Source organism: Salvelinus sp. IW2-2015, linkage group LG8 (genome assembly GCF_002910315.2).
Source record: "Salvelinus sp. IW2-2015 linkage group LG8, ASM291031v2, whole genome shotgun sequence".
In the NCBI taxonomy this organism is placed as follows: Eukaryota; Metazoa; Chordata; class Actinopteri; order Salmoniformes; family Salmonidae; genus Salvelinus; species Salvelinus sp. IW2-2015.
Window position 1 is genome coordinate 33,522,685 of NC_036848.1, and position 23,196 is coordinate 33,545,880.

The 23,196-nt window shown below is 42.9% G+C and overlaps 1 protein-coding gene across 2 annotated transcripts; it reads left to right on the forward strand.

Annotated features, from left to right (window-relative positions):
• The first annotated feature begins 13,781 nt into the window (after positions 1–13,781).
• On the forward strand, positions 13,782–22,897 carry LOC111967783 (phosphatidylcholine:ceramide cholinephosphotransferase 1-like). Of its 2 annotated transcripts, none has more exons than XM_023993131.2 (5): positions 13,782–14,474; positions 15,982–16,099; positions 21,995–22,148; positions 22,335–22,501; positions 22,632–22,897. In XM_023993131.2, exons 1-5 carry the CDS (start codon positions 13,864–13,866, stop codon positions 22,809–22,811), a joined length of 1,230 nt encoding a protein of 409 aa, XP_023848899.1. In that variant the 5' UTR covers positions 13,782–13,863; the 3' UTR covers positions 22,812–22,897. The 2 variants fall into 2 exon arrangements, with proteins under 2 accessions (XP_023848899.1, XP_023848900.1); XM_023993132.2 differs by having other exon boundaries at positions 13,782–14,384.
• The last annotated feature ends 299 nt before the right edge of the window (positions 22,898–23,196 follow it).

Here is a 23,196-nt window from a genome sequence, read left to right on the forward strand (position 1 = left end):
GCAGGTGTAGAACACGGTGGCTAGGAAAAACTCCCTAGAAAGGCCAAAACCTAGGAAGAAACCTAGAGAGGAACCAGGCTATGAGGGGTGGCCAGTCCTCTTCTGGCTGTGCCGGGTGGAGATTAACAGAACTATGCCAAGATGTTCAAAACTGAAACTGGAGCAGCAGCACGGCCAGGTGGACTGGGGACAGCAAGGAGTCAATCATGCAGGTAGTCCTGAGGCATGGTCCTAGGGCTCAGGTCTCCGAGAGAGAGAAAGAAGAGAGAAAGAGAGAATTAGAGAGAGCATACTTAAATTCACACAGGCACCGGATAAGACAGGAGAAGTACTCCAGATATAACAAACTGACCCTAGCCCCCGACACTAAACTAAACTTGCAGCATAAATACTGGAGCTGAGACAGGAGGGGTCAGGAGACACTGTGGCCCCATCCGATGATACCCCCGGACAGGGCCAAACAGGAAGGATATAACCCCACCCACTTTGCCAAAGCACAGACCCCACACAACTAGAGGGATATCTTCAACCACCAACTTACCATCCTGAGACAAGGCCGAGTATAGCCCACAAAGATCTCCACCACGGCACAACCCAAGGGGGGGCGCCAACCCAGACAGGAAGATCACGTCAGTGACTCAACCCACTCAAGTGACGCACCCCTCCTAGGGACGGCATGAAAGAGCACCAGTAAGCCAGTGACTCAGCCCCTGTATAGGGTATGAGGCAGAGAATCCCAGTGGAGAGAGAGGAACCGGCCAGGCAGAGACAGCAAGTGCGGTTCGTTGCTCCAGAGCCTTTCGTTCACCTTCATACTCCTGGGCCAGACTAGACTCAATCATATGACCCACTGAAGAGATGAGTCTTCAGTAAAGACTTAAAGGTTGAGGCCGAGTATGCGTCTCTCACATGGGTAGACACACAATTCCATAAAAATGGAGCTCTATAGGAGAAAGCCCTGCCTCCAGCTGTTTGCTTAGAAATTCTAGGGACAATTAGGAGGCCTGCGTCTTGTGACCGTAGCGTACGTGTAGGTATGTACGGCATTACCAAATCGGAAAGATAGGTAGGTGATAGGTGAATCGGAAAGATAGGTAGGTGATTTCAAAGCATGCTTTGTATGCTTTTGAAATCAACCCTTGCCTTAACAGGAAGCCAGTGTAGGGAGGCTAGCACTGGAGTAATATGATCAAATATTTTTGGTTCTAGTCAGGATTCTAGCAGCCGTATTTAGCACTAACTGAAGTTTATTTAGTGCTTTATCCGGGTAGCCGAAAGTAGAGCATTGCAGTAGTCTAACCTAGAAGTAACAAAAGCATGGATTCATTTTTCTGCATCATTTTGGACAGAAAGTTTCTGATTTTTGCAATGTTACGTAGATGGAAAAAAGCTGTCCTTGAAACAGTCTTGATATGTTCGTCAAAAAGAGAGATCAGGGTCCAGAGTAACGCCGAGGTCCTTCACAGTTTTATTTGAGACGACTTTACAACCATCAAGATTAATTGTCAGATTCAACAGAAGATTCTTTGTTTCTTGGACCTAGAACAAGCATCTCTGTTTTGTCCGAGTTTAAAAGTAGAAAGTTTGCAGCCATCCACTTCCTTGTCTGAAACACAGGCTTCTAGCGAAGGCAATTTTGGGCTTCACCATATTTCATTGAAATGTACAGCTGTGTGTCATCCGCATAGCAGTGAAAGTTAACATTATGTTTTCGAATGACATCCCCAAGAGGTAAAATATATAGTGAAAACAATAGTGGTCCTAAAACGGAACCTTGGGAACACCGAAATTTACAGTTGATTTGTCAAACCATTCACAGAGACAAACTGATATCTTTCCGACAGATAAGATCTAAACAGGCCAGAACTTGTCCGTGTAGACCAATTTGGGTTTCCAATCTCTCAAAGAATGTGGTGATCGATGGTGTCAAAGCAGCACTAAGGTCTAGGAGCACGAGGATAGATGCAGAGCCTAGGTCTGACGCCATTAAAAGGTAATTTACCCACCTTCACAAGTGCAGTCTCAGTGCTATGATGGGGTCTAAAACCAGACTGAAGCATTTCGTATACATTGTTTGTCTTCAGGAAGGCAGTGGAGTTGCTGCACAACAGCTTTTTCAAAATATTTTGAGAGGAATGGAAGATTCGATATAGGCCGATAGTTTTTTATATTACTGGGTCAAGGTTTGGCTTTTTCAAGAGAGGCTTTATTACTGCCACTTTTAGTGAGTTTGGTACACATCCGGTGATAGAGAGCCGTTTATTATGTTCAACATAGGAGGGCCAAGCCACGGAAGCAGCTCTTTCAGTAGTTTAGTTGGAATAGGGCCATTATGCAGCTTGAAGGTTTAGAGGCCATGATTATTTCATCATTGTGTCAAGAGATATAGTACTAAAACACTTGAGTGTCTCTCTTGATCCTAGGTCCTGGCATAGTTGTGCAGACTCAGGACAACTGAGCTTTGGAGGAATAAGCAGATTAAAGAGGAGTCGATATTTTGCTTTCTAATGATCATGATCTTTTCCTCAAAGAAGTTCAATGAATTATTACTGCTGAAGTGAAAGCCATCCTCACTTGGGGAATGCTGCGTTTTAGTTAGCTTTGCGACAGTATCAAAAAGACATTTTGGATTGTTCTTATTTTCCTCAATTAAGTTGGAAAAACAGGATGATCGAGCAGCAGTGAGGGCTCTTCGATACTGCACGGTACTGTCTTTCCAAGCTAGTTGGAAGACTTCCAGTTTGGTGTGGCGCCATCTCCGTTCCAGTTTTTCTGGAAGCTTGCTTCCAGAGCTCGGGTATTTTCTTGTATACCAGGGAGCTAGTTTCTTATGAGAAATGTTTTTAGGGGTAAACTGCATCTAGGGTATTGCGCAAGGTTAAATTGAGTTCCTCAGTTAGGTGGTTAACTGATTTTTGTCCTCTGACGTCCTTGGGTAGGCAGAAGGAGTCTGGAAGGGCGTCAAAGGAATTTTTGTGTTGTCTGAGAATTTATAGCACGACTTTTGATGCTCCTTGGTTGGGGTCTGAGCAGATTATTTGTTGCGATTGCAAACGTAATAAAATGGTGGTCCGATAGTCCAGGATTATGAGGAAAAACATTAAGATCCACAACATTTATTCCATGGGACAAAACTAGGTCCAGAGTATGACTGTGACAGTGAGTAGGTCCAGAGACATGTTGGACAAAACCCACTGAGTCGATGATGGCTCCGAAAGCCTTTTGGAGTGGGTCTGTGGACTTTTCCATGTGAATATTAAAGTCACCAAAATGTGAATATTATCTGCTATGACTACAAGGTCCGATACGAATTCAGGGAACTCAGTGAGGAACGCTGTATATGGCCCAGGAGGCCAGTAAACAGTAGCTATAAAAAGTGATTGAGTAGGCTGCATAGATTTCATGACTAGAAGCTCAAAAGACGAAAACGTCGTTTTTTTTTGGTAAATTGACATTTGCTATCGTAAATGTGTTACGAATCCCGCCGAGGATGGTGCCTCTTCCCGTTCGGGCGGCGCTCGGCGGTCGTCGTCCTCCGGTCTACTAGCTGCCACCGATCCCCTTGTCTGTTTCTGTTGAGTTTGTCTAATTTGTCTATTTGTATCACCTGTTTTGTGTTTAGGGTAGGGGTTATTTAAACCCAGTTGGCCCGCCGACTTTTGTGCGGGCTTGTTATTCTGTTTTGTGTGGTGGTGTTTTTCGTACTGTAATTTTTGTCCTAGTTATTGTGGACTGGTTATTGACGCCCCTTTTGTTGTGTGGCGTAGGCTCTTATATATATTTCTGTCGGATTATTAAATACAAATCCACTTGCACGAAACAACCTGCTCTCTGCGCTTGACTCCTTCAAATCACCACTGGATACTGACAGAAGCCCGACATACCTATGGAGTCAGCAGAGGCAGCAACCACCCCTGCTTTCCATCGATGGAGGAGCGTGTCCTTTCATCACACCGCCGTTCTCCACGGATGGGTCAGCCGATGGACATGATGATGGAGAGGATGGAGCGATGGGAAGAGGAGTGGTACCCGACATCTACCCCAGCTCCTTCACAGACGTCAGGAACCTATTCCCCTTCACCGTCGGTCATCGGGCTCAGGCGCATTGCGTCTCGCCTCCAAGGGAGTACGACGGAGCGGTGGCTGGGTGCCAGGGTTTTTGCTCCGTTGGAGCTCCTACTTGGCCACCGTTCATCCGACTCCCTCTGGAGAGGAGAAGTGTTAGCCTCCTCATCTCTGCTAACGGGTAGAGCCTGGAATGGGCTAGACGCGGTCTGGAACGGCCCAGACTCGGTTCGGGACCACTACCCAGAGTTCACCCGCCGCTTTCGGGCCGTATTTGACCACCCTCAGGAAGCCGAGCGTGAGTGACGCGACTGTTCCCACCTCCAGACAGGAGACGAGGAGTGCGCAAGACTTCGCCTTGGAGTTCCGGACCTTGGCTGCTGGTGGCGGGGTGGAATGACAGGGCCCTGATAGACCATTATCGATGTACCTTCGGAGGACGTCCGCCGGGAGCTAGCTTGTCGAGACACTACACTCTCCCTGATGAGCTCATTGACATGTCTATACGACTGGACAACCTGCTAGCTGCCGCGGGCATTCAGAGGGGTCCTGTCAGTTCCACCTCCCAGCCCTCCCGCTCCAAATCCGATGAGTTGGGAGGGGCTGCATCTAGGGGGCCGAGGAGGTGCTTCTCTTGCACACCTATTGTGGTCGAAGAGGACACACTTCGGACCGGTGCTGGAGGAAGTGCCTCTGGAGTAGAGATGGCAGGCGAAATACTTCTCGGTCCCCCCAGGTGAGTAGGCACAAGATTGCTTGCTGTTTGGGGTTTTAGGCTGGGTTTCTGTACAGCACTTCGAGATATTAGCTGATGTACGAAGGGCTATATAAAATAAACTTGATTTGATTTGAAACCTGAACTAGAGACCTCTGTTTAAAAGTTGACAGTGTTTTTATATACTTTTATTTCATTTTGGATCCTGCGGCTCTGTTTGGCTTACTTGCTGTGAGCACTGCTGTCTGTCCTGGGATCCTGCCAGGTTCCGCATAGGGGGAGAGACACTAAAGCCCAGCTAGCCTAGCTGGCTCGGCAGTCTCAAATGGTGGTCGCTATTGAACGTTTCCAGTGCTGCAGGAGCTGTGTTGACTTTGCTATGTTCCAGGACAATGAGGACCGCGCTGACTTTCAATGTAGGCTTGCTTTCGGAGGACTACAGGAGCGATGTGGCTACTCTTAGCAAGCAAGTAGCAAACCTACACAAGCTACTGGGGAATCCACGCCCGCCTACTTTTTCTTTCACCCCAGTAGCCGGACGCCGCTCTGGTCTGGTGGAAGTTTTGCTGGCATGTCAGCTCTCCACAGCCGACTGGCCGGTGCTAGGCAGGGTTCCATCCCTGAAGGGGTCTCCCCCTTCCCTGGAGAACAGAGCTGTTCTCGACCCAACTAACCAGCCATGGAGGTACGTCACTCGCCGAAGGAAGTCGAAGAAAGCATCCTCTGGCAACGGGGGTCTCCATGGAGATGTTGAGCTCGGATTTGACACAGACCAGAAACAGCTTTGCCGCCCTAGATCCAGAGGTTCCGGCACCTTCTTCCTTGAGGGCTTCCCATTCAAGATCGGATCCGGAGGTACCTGCGTCTTCGTCCTCTCTGGTGGCTTCTACCTCGGGTTCAAATTCTTGGAGCTCCCACCCTCATCAGACCGGAAGGCTGCCTGAGAGACCGGCCCATTSYYSYTCTCCATGGAGATGTTGAGCTCGGATTTGACACAGACCAGAAACAGCTTTGCCGCCCTAGATCCAGAGGTTCCGGCACCTTCTTCCTTGAGGGCTTCCCATTCAAGATCGGATCCGGAGGTACCTGCGTCTTCGTCCTCTCTGGTGGCTTCTACCTCGGGTTCAAATTCTTGGAGCTCCCACCCTCATCAGACCGGAAGGCTGCCTGAGAGACCGGCCCATTCAACATCACCAGCTGTCATCATAGGTAGCTCTATGGTGAGAAACATCTCAATTCCCAAGGCAAAAACCCTGTGCTACCCAGGAGCACGAGTACATGACATCACAAGGCTGCTTCCGACTGTTCTACGACAGATGCCGGGAGCTGACACTGTTGTAGTCCATGTGGGGTCAAATGGCATCACGACGGCTAGCTCAGAACATTTGGAAATGGATTTTAAAGAACTGATTTTAGCATTAAAAGACAAAAAAAATACGGCCAATCGTTTCAGGTCCAGTACCATCGTTGGGCCGTGGGTGTGAAAGATTCAGAAGACTGCTGGCATTACACATCTGGCTAAAAGATTACTTTAGCTCTGCTGGAGTCACTTTTGTAGATAACTTTGTCACCTTCTGGAAACCAAAGATACTCTACAGGAATGATGGAGTCCATCCAAATCATCTTGGCTCCTGGACTCTGTCCACGCATTTCAAGGCTGCGTTGTAACAATTACTTTTCAATGATTCAAGAACAGCTCAGTTAATCCCTACCATTGTGACAATGAGTCGTCATAATACTGCATCAAATGTACATGATCCTAGGGGCATTGGCAAACACAATGTAAGTAACTTAATTTATGTGCCCCTAATTGCACTGAATTCCTCTGTTTATCCTACAGCTATTGTATGCAGTAATCATGAGCCTATGAACCAGAGTTACACTGGTAGCACTGAGGCAGTGTGACCTAGTAGGAAGACTACTTTGTGCAGCTCACTCACATGAGCAAGTCTACTTCTGATAAGCTTCTCAGTAAAGCATTAAAAACAATCAAGCAACCCATAAAAGTGCTAAAAATAGCTCATATTAACATATGCAGCCTGAGAAACAAGGTCCATGAAGTCAATAACTTGCTTGTAACAGATGACATTCATATTCTGACTATCTCTGAAACTCACTTAGATAATACCTTTGATGATGCAGTGGTAGCAATAGATGGTTATAACATCTACCGAAAATACAGAAATGCCAACGGGGGCGGTATTGCGGTCTATATTCAGAACCATATTCCTGTAAAGCTTAGAGACGATCTAATGTTAAAAACTGTTGAAGTAATATGGCTCCAGGTTTATCTGCCTCACCTAAAGCCCATTCTTGTGGGAAGCTGCTATAGACCACCATGTGTCAGTGTCTGGATAATATGTGTGAAATGCTTGATAATGTATGTGATATCAATAGAGGTATATTTTCTGGGTGATTTAAATATTGACTGGCCCTCATTAAGCTGCCCACTCAAGAAAAAACTTCAAACTGTAACCAATGCCTGCAACCTGGTTCAGGTTGTCAGTCAACCTACCAGGGTAGTTACAAACAGCACAGGAATTAAATAATCAACATGTATTGATCACATCTTTACTAATGCTGCAGAAATTTGCTTTAAAGCAGTATCCAAATCCATAGGATGTAGTGATCACAATATAATAGCCATATCTAGGAAAACCAAAGTTCCAAAGACTTGGCCTAATATAGTGTATAAGAGGTCATACAATACTTTTTGTAGTGTTTCATATGTTGATGTAAAGAATATTTGCTGGTGTGTAATGAGGAGCAACCATACGCTGCACTTGGCACATTTATGAAATTGCTTATTCCAGTTATTAATAAGCATGCACCCATTAATAAAATGACTGTAAAAACTGTGAAATCCCCGTGGATTGATGAGGAATTGAAAAACGGTATGGTTGAGAGGAATGAGGCAGAAGGTATGGCAAGTAAGTCTGGCAGCCCAACTGATTGGCAAACGTACTGCAAATTAAGAAATCATGTGACTAAACTAAATAAAAAGCAGCTATACTATGAAACAAAGATGAATGATAGTAAAAAGTTTTGGGGCACCTTAAATGAAATTTTTGGGGYAAAAAACAACTCGGCTCCATCAATCATTGAATCAGATGGCTCATTCATCACAAAGCCCACTGATATTGCCAATAAGTTCAATMACTTTTTCATTGGCAAGATGAGCAAACTTAGGGATGACATTCAAGCAACAAACGCTGACACTACACATCCAAGTATATCGGACCAAATTATGAAAGACAAACATTGTAATTTGGAATTCCATAAAGTCAGTGTGGAAGAGATTAAAAAAATGGTCTTGTCTATCAACAATGACAATCTGGATGGAAAATTACTGAGGATAATAGCAGATGATATTGCCACTCCTATTTGCCACATCTTCAATTTAAGCCTACTAGAAAGTGTGTGCCCTTAGGCCTGGAGGGAAGCAAAAGTAATTCCGCTACCTAACAATAGTAAAGTCCCCTTTACTGGCTCAAATAGCTGACCAATCAGCCTGTTACCAACCCTTAGTAAACTTCTGGAATAAATTGTGTTTGACCAGATACAATGCTATGTCACAGTAAACAAATTGACAACAGACTTTCAGCACACTTATAGGGAAGGACACTCAACAAGGACAGCCCTTACACAAATGATTGGCTGAGAGAAATTGATGATAAAATGATTGTGGGGGCTATCTTGTTAGATTTCAGTGCAGCTTTTGACATTATTGATCATAGTCTGCTGCTGGAAAAATGTATGTGTTATGGCTTTACACCCCCTGCTATAATGTGGATAAAGAGTTACTTGTGTAACAGAACACAGAGGGTGTTCTTAAATGGAAGCCTCTCAAACATAATCCAGGTAGAATCAGGAATTCCCCAGGGTAGCTGTTTAGGCCCCTTGCTTTTTTCAATCTTTACTAACGACATGCCACTGGCTTTGAGTAAAGCCAGAGTGTCTATGTTTGCGGATGACTCGACACTATACAGCTACTACAGCGACTGAAATGACTGCAACACTTAACAAAGAGTTGCAGATAGTTTCAAGTTGGGTGGCAAGTAATAAGTTAGCCCTAAATATTTCTAAAACTATAAGCATTGTATTTGGGACAAATCATTCACTAAACCCTAAACCTCAACTAAATCTTGTAATAAATTATGTGGAAATTGAGCAAGTTGAAATGACTAAACTGCTTGGAGTAGCCCTGGATTGTTAACTGTCATGGCAAAACATATTGAAACAACAGTAGCTACGATGGGGAGAAGTATGTCCATAATTAAAGCGCTGCTCTGCCTTCTTAATTAACAACACTATCAACAAGGCAGGTCCTACATGCAAGAAATGTTTTGTCATACCTGTGGTATACAGTCTGACATACCACAGCTGTCAGCCAATCATTATTTAGGGCTCGAACCACCCAGTTTATAATAAAGTATATATTAGGCTATCAATGAGTATGGCTAAGCTATTCTTCATAGTGCCAGTGAATTGACATTGAACATTGCCAAATGCATCAGTTTAATTAGGACTAAATGTGCAATAAAAAAGTTGTCTATAGCTTATTTAATGAAACCCTGGCTGGCTGTTGATGTCCTAGGTCAGGGCTCTCCAACCTTGTTCCTGGAGAGCTACCTTCCAGTAGGTTTTCACTCCAACCCCAGTTGTAGCTAACCTGTTTCAGTTTATCAACCAATTAATTATTGAATCAGATGCACTAAATCAGGGAGAGCCCTGTCCTAGACAATACATTGCAAAGCACCATCCCCACAAAACTTTTTGGAAATGGCAAGTTCACTTTCTCATCCATAAACACAGTCAAGTGCAAATACGGTTAAGCAGCTCAAATCAGCAGGATGTGGGGCATTGTTATTAGGAAGGACGTCTACCATGGATGGATCGCTAAAATGATGATTAGGATCACACTTCATCAATTTAAATATTATGGGGAGACCTATACATTTGGCAGCCAAGCACGAGTTATCAGTGTAGCCTATTATCGTCTAGATATGACGTTGAAATATATTCACGCCTACAATTAAAAACCTCCAGGCTTCCGTCATGAGCAGGGAATTTGGGGCAGCATTTTGACAATTGGCTGGCGCCCCTGATCGGCTACTATACCGCCCACGGTACCCCAGCCACCAGCTCATAGCGTTGCTGCAGTTCCCGCCCCCACTCCATTCCCGCTTCTCCCCAAGTTCACTCCCACTATCCTTGGTAGCTATGGTGATGTGTGTGTTTATATGGGATTATCCAATTGTGAAACATTAATAAAAATGAAATCTGCCAATTAAATGATTGTATTTTTTTAATGTTTGTGTGTGACGAAAACGATTAGTGATTAAGGCAGTAGCCTAGCCTGTTAAAGTTAGCTAGCTACTACGAGTGGATTATAATTTTAGCTAAAAGTAATCTATAGAGACATGGTAGCAAATTGTTTCAAATCTAAGAGACAAAAACTATCAGGAAGCGATTATTTAAAAACAATGAGAAAAGAGGCACAATCTCTAAACCAAAGAAATTCACTGGGGAAATTTATCAGAGTGCAGCAATTATGGGATACTCCCCTTTTTTCCCCAATTTTCGCCTAAAATGACATACCCAAATATACAGTGGGGAGAACAAGTATTTGATACACTGCCGATTTTGCAAGGTTTCCTACTTACAAAGCATGTAGAGGTCTGTAATTTTTATCATAGGTACACTTCAACTGTGGAGACGGAATCTAAAACAAAAATCCAGGAAATCACATTGTATGATTTTTAAGTAATTCATTTGCATTTTATTGCATGACATAAGTATTTGATCACCTACCACCAGTAAGAATTCCGGCTCTCACAGACCTGTTAGTTTTTCTTTAAGAAGCCCTCCTGTTCTCCACTCATTACCTGTATTAACTGCACCTGTTTGAACTCGTTACCTGTATAAAAGACACCTGTCCACACACTCAATCAAAACAGGACTCCAACCTCTCCACAATGCCAAGACCAGGAGCTGTGTAAGACATCAGGGATAAAATTGTAGACCTGCACAAGGCTGGGATGGGCTACAGGACAATAGGCAAGCAGCTTGGTGAGAAGGCAACAACTGTTGGCGCAATTATTAGAAAATAGAAGAAGTTCAAGATGATGGTCAATCACCCTCGGTCTGGGGCTCCATGCAAGATCTCACCTCGTGGGGCATCAATGATCATGAGGGAAGGTGAGGGATCAGCCCAGAACTACACGGCAGGACCTGGTCAATGACCTGAAGAGAGCTGGGACCACAGTCTCAAAGAAAACCATTAGTAACACACTACGCCGTCATGGATTTAAATCCTGCAGCGCACACAAGGTCCCCCTGCTCAAGCGGCGCATGTCCAGGCCCGTCTGAAGTTTGCCAAGACCATCTGGATGATCCAGAGGAGGAATGGGAGAAGGTCATGTGGTCTGATGATTCAAAAATAGAGCTTTTTGGTCTAAACTCCACTCGCCGTGTTTGGAGGAAGAAGAAGGATGAGTACAACCCCAAGAACACCACCCAACCGTGAAGCATGGAGGTGGAAACATCATTCTTTGGGGATGCTTTTCTGCAAAGGGGACAGGACGACTGCACCGTATTGAGGGGAGGATGGATGGGGCCATGTATTTCGAGATCTTAGCCAACAACCTCCTTCCTCAGTAAGAGCATTGATGATGGGTCGTGGCTGGGTCTTCCAGTATGACAACGACCCGAAACAACAGCCAGGGCAACTAAGGAGTGGCTCCGTAGAAGTATCTCAAGGTCCTGGAGTGGCCTAACCAGTCTCCAGACCTGAACCCAATAGAAAATTCTGGAGGGAGCTGAAAGTCCGTATTGCCCAGCGACAGCCCCGAAACCTGAAGGATCTGGAGAAGGTCTGTATGGAGGAGTGGCAAATCCCTGCTGACAGTGTGTGCAAACCTGGTCAAGAACTACAGGAAACGTATGATCTCTGTAATTGCAAACAAACGATTCTGTACCAAATATTAAGTTCTGCTTTTCTGATGTATCAAATACTTATGTCATGCAATAAAATGCTAATTAATTACTTAAAAATCATACAATGTGATTTTCGGGATTTTTGTTTTAGATTCCGTCTCTCACAGTTGAAGTGTACCTATGATAAAAATTACAGACCTCTACATGCTTTTTAAGTAGGAAAATCTGCAAAATCGGCAGTGTATCAAATACTTGTTCTCCCCACTGTAACTGCCTGTAGCTCAGGCCCTGAAGCAAGGATATGCATATTCTTGGTACCATTTGAAAGGAAACACTTTGACGTTTGTGGAAATGTGAAAGGAATGTAGGAGAATATAACACGTTAGATCTGATAAAAGATAATACAAAGAACAAACCAACCATTTTTTTTTTTTACCATCTTTGAAATGCAAGAGAAATGCCATTATGTATTATTCCAGCCCAGGTCAATTTAGATGTTGGCCACTAGACGGCAGCAGTGTATGTGCAAAGTTTTAGACTGATCCAATGAACCATTGAATTTCTGTTCAAAATGTTGTATCAAGACTCCACAAATGTGCCTAATTTGTTAATTAATAACTTTTCATGTTCAAAACTGTGCACTCTCCTCAACAATAGCATGGTATTATTTCACTGTAATAGCTACTGTAAATTGGACAGTGCTGTTAGATTAACAAGAATTTAAGCTTTCTGCCAATATCAGATATGTATATGTCCTGGGAAATGTTCTTATTACTTACAACCTCAGGCTAATGCGATTAGCATATGTTAGCTCAACGTCCTGCAAGGGACCCACCGATCCTGTAGAAGTTAACTGACTTGCCTAGTTAAATAAATCAAATATAATGTTTAATGAGGTGTGTATGTGTGTGCGCATCCGTTTTGGGAGTCGAGCAAGAGTCGACTCCTACGACTCAAACCACAGGAGTGAGGTTGGGGACGTCCCAAGGATACCGGGTAGCAGTAACTAGAATTACGTCAGAAGACGTACTTATTTTTTCTGAAGAAATGGCTCCGATGGGCGTTTGATCCTTTTGCTAATGTAAAGCACATGAGGTGAAAGAGAGAACCGATTTGTAAATACAGTTGCCACACCCTGTGAGCACACCCTCCCGAGTTCTTCGAATCGCTTGCATGGAAGTTACCTCTCCCGCGCTTAACATAAAGTTGCCTCAATTTGCCTATTTGTTCATTACGAGGAATAGTGTAGCGTAACTATTTTCGTATCGGGGTTCATTCGGCAACATAGACACAGTAGCAACAAGGTAAAATGTTATTTGTTTAAAATTATTCCACAGAGCGTGAAACATTTTAAACATATTTGACTCTCATAACGGAATTTGCTTTCTCTGCTATACTGTATTGATACAAGAACAATATCAGACATGGTTCAAGTAGTTAGTCGTTGACGCTGTGTGTTTATGAAATAACTGTTGTACGTAGCTGTTGGCTACTTCCTCACCTGAATGCCCTTTTAACGGGTATTTTAACGGATCATTTTGGCTTTGTCTTCCCACATAGAAGTCTCATGCCCTCTTGAACGAGAGCGCGTGCATAAGTGTCAACATTCTGTGGTCCTGTGTGTGTGTGTAGACATTTCGAAATATGTTGAATGGGTGACGAATTTTAGTCCGCTCATTATGAATATTTTACTTTTACCATTATAAAAGTTTTTTTTAATGTAAGAATATTATATAATATAATATACATTTTGTATAGTTAAAATTATTTTATTCTTTGAGTCATCACACTATTTAATAGATTACATACAGTATAGGATATACTTGATTGTTTGAGGGGAACATAAAGCCTAATATGTCAAAGTGATGCAAATTTATTTTGAATATTTATTCAAATGTTTTTATTTTTCTCCCATTTTAGTACAAAAAGTCACTGCATCGAACAGCTGAAAATTCAATCCCACCTTGGTGGGTTAACCTCTAGATAAACCTGACTGGATACTCCATTTGTCGGCAGCACCCAATGTGCTTACCACATGATGTGTGACTTCAGGAGGGCTCAGGATTTGTTAGTCGTGAACACCTCTGGACTCTCCCTCCATTGTTTCTCCCTCTGTTTGCAACGCGTACGGCACAGGGTCTGACATGAAGAAAGTGGTCCATTGGTCAACGAAGGACGTGCTCCTGTGGCTGACTGATGTGGGAATGCAGGAATACTCAGAGGCCTTACGCCACCTGAACGGCAAGGGCCTCCTGCAGCTCTCTAAAGCGGACTTCCAGACGGCTCCTCTGGCCCTTGTCACCTTGGACGGAGGCAGACAGCTCCTGGACAAGATGGAGACTCTCAGGATAGAGCACCACATTGAAACGCATAAAAACGGGCATGCCAACGGACACGCCATCTTGGCCGTCAACAGTGAGGTTAATGGGAACAAGCCCAAGAGGAACGGTGTGGTCAATGAGTTCCACAAGGAGCGGATCCAGATCCCCATGCCTGAGATCACCCGCTCTCCGTTTCCTGAGGAGTGGGGGAAGACGGGCGTGGCTTTTGTCTACGCCATGATCTGCTTCATCTTCACCACCATTATGATCTCCGTGGTCCACGAACGTGTGCCTGCCAAGGAGGCCACTCCACCCCTGCCAGACAAGTTCTTTGACTTTTTCGGGCGAGTAGACTGGGCTTTTTCTATATGCGAAATCAACGGCATGATACTGGTCGTCCTGTGGCTTCTACAGTGGGCACTGTTAAAATATAGGTAAATGACCAAGATATGCTTTTAAGTCCCGTGCCATTATTTTACATGATATGATTTTATAGTAAGGAGAATATATTTCAACTTAGCTGAATAAAATAGATATTATATTTCTCCCGTTCCGGATCGAGTGCGCATATGAAGTTCCTATGTTGAGCGTATAAGTGATAATTTGAAACAGGTCCTATATGCTTGATTTTTTGTTATTTGGCAACTTGTGAATGAGACAAACCTTAAAATGTCTTAGAAATCATACGTATATGGGCTGCGTAATGTGACTTTAGGCTATTGGTGATGTGAGAAAGTTGCAACAAAAGCTTGCCTCAGGCTGCACACGCTGTTCTCTCATCAAGTGATCATATTTTCACCCATCAGACTATTCTCAATTTAATCTGGTCTTTACTAATATGTAAAATTAGTTTTGATTTAGGGTCAGGGGAAAAAAGACATATCATCCGTATGCATATCATATATCATATCATCGTTTTTCAATCATGCCGGGTAGGCTACTCCGGTTTTATAGGGGAGCATGGAGAATGTGCTTAATATTAGCAGAAAAATATAAATAGTAGCAGCTGGGATCCTCCTCTTTTTAGTGGTAAAAACTAAACATTAAATTAAACTGTTGACAGCTCCTCTTTCTGTGCGCTCGAGAAATGAGATGGAAATGCATGTTGGTGAGATTCTGTAGCTAAAGGTAATGTCAGCAGCCTATTACTAGGCTATTCAAAATCAAATACAAATTCACTATAATTGTAGGCCAACTCTAAGCCGCCCTACATAATCAATGAACCAACAGCATCGCCTAGGCCTATATGTTCTCTCCCAGACGTGTGGATAGAACATTTGGAGCGTAGCATAAGGTAACCAGTCCATCCAGTAAGCATAATAATACAGTCCACACTCAAAGAAGATTACTCTAATTTGTTTAATTTTGGAGTATAGACTAGACCAATTATGTACCAAAGACATCTTAAGTATGCAGTAGGATATTAGGCTATGTATTGTATATCGGCACGATCATCATTTTAATTATTCTCATATAGGCCTATGCATATTCACAAGTTCTACCTTCATAAGCATTCACCTTCGAATGCGTCGTCCATTTAGTTGTGTTAGGCTTTAAAACAACATACACAACAACCATGTTTTCACTCAGGTACAACCTGTTGAACTTCTCCAAATTGATTGATCATAGTGAGGTGAGTTTTACAATCAAAACAGTATCGTGATTTTAAGTGTTTGATGTGATTTTTGATTGCATTTGCATTGATTTCAGAGTGGTTAGAGGGACAATAGAGCACTGAGTTACATTTGGGTACAACCAAAGCATGTCCAGAGAGCATAATAGGATATTGCCATGACTCAACGGTCATGTGGAATTTTACTGCGGTCATGACTCTTGACTGCCGGTGTGGCGGTAATACGGTCACCGCAACAGCCCTAGTAGTGTGCTGGTTAAGCACTCCAGCAGGTCTTGATTCTTTATGTACAACGTTCTCATCCTCAGGTCCATCGTTGGTCGGCGGTTCTTCTTCATCGTTGGCACACTCTACCTCTACAGGTGTATCACCATGTACATCACCACACTCCCCGTGCCAGGGATGCATTTCAAGTGTTCTCCTAAGGTACTTACCACCTCTCCCTGGGCTCAGAAATATGCCATATTTGTTGCATTTTTCCATTATGCAAAAACATAGCATACTAAGTTACATGACTGTGTAGTAAGTAGCCTTATGTCTTAGAGAGAGGAACTGCACCCTTTGATTTGGCCTCATTTCTTTGGCTTGCTCCTCAGGAAATGCTTGCAGAAGTCACAGAAGCCAAACGCGTGTTGGGTTGAGGATGTGGTTTGATGTGGGTGTTTCTTGGGTGTGTCCTTGCCACCACCAAGACACACCCATATGTCAGAACCTTGCCCGTATCCATTTTCCCCCACTCAATTACAACAAACCAAACTCCTGCAGTTTGAGTTCAATAACTACAGGTAGATGTATGGTGACTTGCTGAATTTATGTAGATGTTCTAAACTAAGTGTTTTGATAACTTTCAAATGTAGTAATACCATAGAAGCAGTGTTTTGCTAATATATCAATGTGCACCTGTCATTGTCATTCCCAGCTGATACAGATACTGTGCCTATTGGCATTTTGTCTGGTGGTAATGGGGCTACCTTGGCAAACATGTCAGAGTGGTCATACCTTCCTGTGTGGTGTCCCGTATACAACAGGAGTTCCATGATCCTGGTACAGAATACTTTGGCTTTTTCCTTCCCGATATTGGTTTGATATCATCAATTCAATAATTTAAAAAACAATACAAGTGAAAGTTGTRTAGTAAAATTTTATGCTGAGTGCCAGGGCTCTCCGTTCAGAGACATCCGTATCAAGCCATTCTGTCAGTCTGGACTTCATCACATCATCTTGCAAGTCTCCATGTGCTGGCTCCATAGATGCCTCTGTGAACACATACACACATAGTCACTGTTCTATAACCAATGGCAGTTAGGATAGGTGATATCTGACAAACAAACATATACTATGTTGAAGTTTGAACAGGTCAGACTAAACCTACCTAATTCTGGCGCCCCATTAATAGGCATGACAGCGTAGGTCAGCTCCTGGCCTATGACAGCGTAGGTCAGCTCCTGGCCCATGTCAGCGTAGATCAGCTCCTGGCCCATGACAGCGTAGATCAGCTCCTGGCCCATGACAGCGTAGATCAGCTCCTGCCCCATGACAGCGTAGATCAGCTCCTGCCCCATGACAGCGTAGGTCATCTCCTGGCCCATGACAGCGTAGTCAGCTCCTGGCCCATGACAGCGTAGATCAGCTCCTGGCCCATGACAGCGTAGATCAGCTCCTGGCCCATGACAGCGTAGATCAGCTCCTGGCCCGCTGAGTGTCCTCTTGTTGGTCTTCTTTATAGTGCATGTTAGGCTGCAAACTGGATATCTCTGAAACAATTACAGCAGGCAATCCTTACAAACAATGTACTTCCTCATCTTATGAGGTGGTGTGGTAAATTGCATTTTGTTATAAGAAAGGACAAAGCTTTTTGAATATCCAATTCACATCCAAAATGATTACTACATGTATCTGCTTGGCTGGGAAATTGATTTATCAAACCGGGTATTTTTTTCACTTTTCACGGAACTCTCATTACCTTTGATGAAGCTGTCTGTGTCATCAAGGAAGTAACTCGGATCAAGATACAAAGTCATACAGGCCCCCTATTTCTAAAATGTTTCTTCTTAAAATGTGATAAACCCTAACCCTTAACCACACCGCTAATCTTATGCCTAACCTTAAATTAAGACCAAAAAGCTAATTTTTGTTTAAATACATTTTTGACTTTTTAACTGTGGTAACTAATGGAAACTCTAATTTTATGCTTTACAGATGCATTAGACTGATTGTAGCTCCAGATTGGATTAGATTCAGGCTGGCAACGCCATTACGGTTCTTGATTCTAGTTCACTGTATTAGTCAGACTCAGATATTAGTTGGCTACTACCATACCTGCATCCATTATTTCGTTTTGCCCTAGTTGGACTGGGGTGCTCAGGAGTATGGAAAAACCTAAGTCATTATATTCCAATATCTGGTTATACTCACCACCACTGGTCGTTACACACCGGAGCGCCATTCAAAGGGCAGATTCGTTTTTCAACCTCTCCACAAATTTCTTATTAACAAACTATAGTTTTGGCAAGTCGGTTAGGACATCTACTTTGTGCATGACACAATTCATTTTTCCCAAAAATGTTTACAGACAGATTATTTCACTTATAATTCACTGTATCACAATTCCAGTGGGTCAGAAGTTTACATACACTAAGTTGACTGTGCCTTTAAACAGCTTGGGAAATTCCAGAAAATGATGTCATGGCTCTAGAAGCTTCTGATAGGCTAATTGACATAATTTGAGTCAATTGGAGGTGTACCTGTGGATGTATTTCAAGGCCTACCTTCAAACTCAGTGCCTCTTTGCTTGACATAATGGGAAAATCAAAAGAAATCAGCCAAGACCTCAGAAAAAAATTGTGTAGACCTCCGCAAGTTTGGTTCATCCTTGCGAGCAATTCCCAAACGCCTGAAGGTACCACGTTCATCTGTACAAACAATAGTACGCAAGTATAAACACCATGGGACCACACAGCCGTCATACCACTCAGGAAGGAGACGTGTTCTGTCTCCTAGAGATGAACGTGCTTTGTTGCGAAAAGTGCAAATCAATCCCAGAACAACAGCAAAGGACCTTGTGAAGATGCTGGAGGAAACAGGTACAAAAGTATCTCTATCCACAGTAAAACGAGTCCTATATCGACATAACCTGAAAGGCCGCTCAGCAAGGAAGAAGCCACTGCTCCAAAACTGCCATAAAAAAGCCAGACTACAGTTTGCAACTGCACATGGGGACAAAGATCGTACTTTTTGGAGAAATGTCCTCTGGTCTGATGAAACAAAAATATAACTGTTTGGTCATAATGACCATCGTTATGTTTGGAGGGAAAAGGGGGAGGCTTGCAAGTCGAAGAACACCATCCTAAACGTGAAGCACGGGGGTGGCAGCATCATGTTGTGGGGGTGCTTTGCTGCAGGAGGGAGCACTTCAGAAAATAGATGGCATCATGAGGGAGGAAAATTATGTGGATATATTGAAGCAACATATCGAAATCAGTCAGCAAGTTAAAGCTTGGTCGCAACTGAGTCTTCCAAATGGACAATGACCCCAAGCATACTTCCAAAGTTGTGGTAAAATGGCTTAAGGACAACAAAGTCAAGGTATTGGAGTGGCCATCACAAAAAGCCCTGATCTGAATCCTATAGAAATTGTGTGGGCAGAACTGAAAAAGAGCGTGCGAGCAAGGAGTCCTACAAACCTGACTCAGTTACACCAGCTCTGTCAGGAGGAATGGGCCAAAATTCACTCAACTTATTGTGGGATGCTTTTGGAAGGCTACCCTAAATGTTTGACCCAAGTTAAACAATTTAAAGGCAATGCTACCAAATACTAACTGAGTGTATGTAAACTTCTGAAAGAAATAAAAGCTGAAATAATTCATTCTCTCTACTATTATTCTGACGTTTCACATTCTTAAAATAAAGTGGTGATCCTAACTGACCTAAGACAGGGAAGTTTTACTAGGATTAAATGTCAGGAATTGTGAAAAACTGAGTTTAAATGTTTTTGGCTAAGGTGTATGTAAACTTCCGACTTCAACTGTAAGTAAAAAATACTTTAAAGTACTACTTAAGTAGTTTTTTTTCAGTGTCTGTACTTCACTTTATTATTTATATTTTTGACTACTTTTACTTCACTCCATTCCTTAAGAAAATATTGTACTTTTTACTCCATACATTTTCCTCGACACCCAAAAAGTACCTGTTACATTTTGAATGCTTTCAGGACAGGAAAATAGTCAAAAACACGCACTTATCAACCGAACATCCCTGGTCATCCCTACTGCCTCTGATATGGCGGACTCACTAACCTCAAATGCTTTGTTTGTAAATGATGTCTGAGTGTTGGAGTGTGTCCCTGGCTTTCCCGTAAATTAAAAAAACAAGAAATGGTGCTTAATATAAGGAATTAGAAATTATTTATCTTTTACTTTTGATACTAAAGTATATTTTAATCCAAATAKTTTTAGACTTTTACTCAAGTAGAATTCTACTGGTTGACTTTTACTTGAGTCATTTTCTTTTAAGGTATCTTTACTTTTACTCAAGTATGACAGTTGGGTTCTTTTTCCACCTCTGCTGTGACGTGAATGGGGGAAAAAGAGGTGAGGGAGGACCGCCCTTCTCAAATTGAACAGTAATCTGCGCCACTCGGTCATGTTGGCAGCATGGTGAATTGTTCAGAAACAAGTTTAGAGCAAAGTTATTGGTCAATCAAATCTCCTATGCGGAGGCGATTTAAAGGAGTTGAGAAAACAAGTGACGCTAGTTAACATATAGTAGTGGATGCACCTCAGCCTGTAGTAAATGTTTGCTGCCAGTTAAAAGTTACTTTGTGTTAAAAGGGTAGATTTGTGGGGTGCATTGCCACAGTTATAAACTTTACGTCTCAAAGAAGCTGGACATTATTGTGGCTCCAGCAGAATTTTTTGGGGGACTCAAGGGTTTTGCATCTGAAGACTTGCAAGCGGTACTGGCGCCGGAAGATGGCCCGCCCTCCCAGGCTCATCTTGAGCCTGTGTAGGGATCAGATCTATTTTTATTTTTAACGGAACAGTTGTTTGGTTTATTTATTGTTAGTTTTTTTGGTAGTTTGTACATCCCACACAGTAGGTGGCGGGATGCACACTAAATTGTGCGAATGCCAATATACCATAGAATCATTCTAAGTGCCTACTGCTTGCAAAATATATATTTTTTTCAACTATAAGAAAGTTCAATAATGCCTGAATGGCTTCACCTTGCTTTTCTGGTTGGCTGTCAAGTTTCACCATCCAATTATTTTAGATCAATAGGAGAGCAAGTTTCACCATGGCACGACTGTAGCGTTATGTTGACACATGATAATTATTAGAATATGGCAAATATTAGTCAATTATTGCATTCTATCCATGCTGGCTTTCGCAAACTACCTGAGACATGAAACAAATAGGTGGGATGGCATAGGCTTCAGGCTGTCGCCATTTTATTAGGCCTAATGCGCAATTTGCCTAAATGGGAAATGGAAACACTTCAACCACTTAATTTTTATTAGACACTGTAGGTTTGTTTTTTTGTTTCTTTTGTTACATCTAGCAATTTTTATCGACACAAGCTAGTTAAATGGAAATGCACCGTGGCATGAAATTGTCGCATTTATTTTCTATGCAAACTTTCTAAATGTCGACAACAAATTCACTGGACAAGTTAATGGAAACATAGCTAGTGTCGGTTAAAAAAGAACCGGAGACGTTCTCACATTAAACGACAACAGACGATGTATGCCTCTTTGGAGGATTTATTTTTCGTTTGTGGCAACGTTGGTCCCATTTTAATGGATAGTAGACAGCATTTGTCAATATGACTGTAGACCCATTTCTTCAGCAGTTTCACCTCAGCCATGCTGTAGTAAAAGCTGATCTACTGTATGCCCTCCCATTAAGACGTCAATATATCTGCAGCCAATGTTTGGAACGGTTTCGAGACTCAACGGCTGGATTTTTTTGTTGTTGGACTGCACACGATGACTTCGCCTACTGTGGCTAACCTCAATGCTCCCGACCGTTAGCACGTCTTTTCAGTGATATCACGAAGCAGTGGTGAATCAGTGAGTTCCTCATGAGAGTCCCCCCCCCTAAAGTTAGTGTGAGTCATACAGTATAGGCCTAGTGAACATGGTAGGGGTGAGTCTAACTATAATTTCCTGTGAATCTAACTATAATTAGCGATACTGTTGAAACCTTTACACAGATACAAATGTTACTGTATTGTTGTTGAATAAGTCTGATTTCATGTGCTTATGCCTTTCTGGAGCACACTAACTTCACACACTTTTGTGATGTTTTTTTCCTGTTGTAGCTGTTTGGTGACTGGGCATCCCAAATGAGCCGAGTGATGAAGATGATTGCAGGAGGAGGCATGACCATCACTGGCTCCCACCACATGTGTGGGGACTACCTTTACAGTGGCCACACAGTCATGCTGACACTCACCTATCTCTTCATTAAAGAGTGTAAGTAGGCTACACAAAACTACTGCATAGCCTCTCTTAGTAAAAACCTGCCTATAATGTTTATTTTGGAGCAACAGAGACACCTGGTGGTATATTGTAAGAATGATTCAATCTGATATCTGACTGTTGAAAAAACACATGTTTGATTGGTTGCATGAAATAAAAGGTATTTTCTGTTTCTCATAGATTCCCCCAAAAAGTTATGGTGGTACCACTGGATCTGCTGGCTGCTCTGTGCTGTGGGACTCTTCTGCATTCTCCTGGCTCATGACCACTACTCTATAGACGTGGCGGTGGCTTACTTCATCACCACACGCCTATTCTGGTGGTACCACACCATGGCCAACCAGCAAGTAAGTCTATATTTTGTCACACTTACTAGTGGAATAACCAATGTAATTACCCTATAATGGACTAATATCACTTGTATGTGCAACAATTATGGAATGGTGTTATTCATGAACATTTTTATTTGTTTCACAGGCGCTAAAGGAATCATCGCAGAGCAACTTTTTCTCAAGGGTGTGGTGGTACCGAATTTTCCAGTACCTGGAACAGAATGTCACAGGCATCGTCCCTCGGAACTACCAGATGCCGCTGTCATGGCGATCGGCCCAGTGGAGTCAAGTGAAGTACAGCCGGATCGACACTGTGTGCCCGTGACAGGAGGAATTGACCCCCCCCCCCNAGAAGGACATGGTGTAGGACTCTTAACTACACTCCTAAAAGTGCTATATCTAATCACAAGAAGATGCCCTATCTATTGAACTCTGATGCTGTTCCATCTCCCTTTAACTTTCTCCTGTAGCATACACTCCAGTCCAACTGGCTAGTACTGTGACAACCATCGTTTCAGCCAAAACATTTCACATTGGAAAACAGTCTATCATCTAATCTGAAAGCTATAAGGGTTTCCAGTGAGTGGATCACAAGCATTTTCTTTGTCAGGTCCAGATCTAGTTCAGTTAACAATAGGACATGTAACTATATATGTGAACACCAATATCTCTCTCTGTAATTGTTACAGATACTCTGTTGCTGAAATTGA

Coding starts and splice junctions, on each gene's coding strand:
- LOC111967783 (XM_023993131.2), top strand. CDS start 13,864: ATGAAGAAAGTGGTCCATTGGTCAACGAAGGACGTGCTCCTGTGGCTG. Junction 22,149..22,334: donor CTATCTCTTCATTAAAGAGT/GTAAGTAGGCTA, acceptor TGTTTCTCATAG/ATTCCCCCAAAAAGTTATGG. Junction 22,502..22,631: donor ACACCATGGCCAACCAGCAA/GTAAGTCTATAT, acceptor TTTGTTTCACAG/GCGCTAAAGGAATCATCGCA.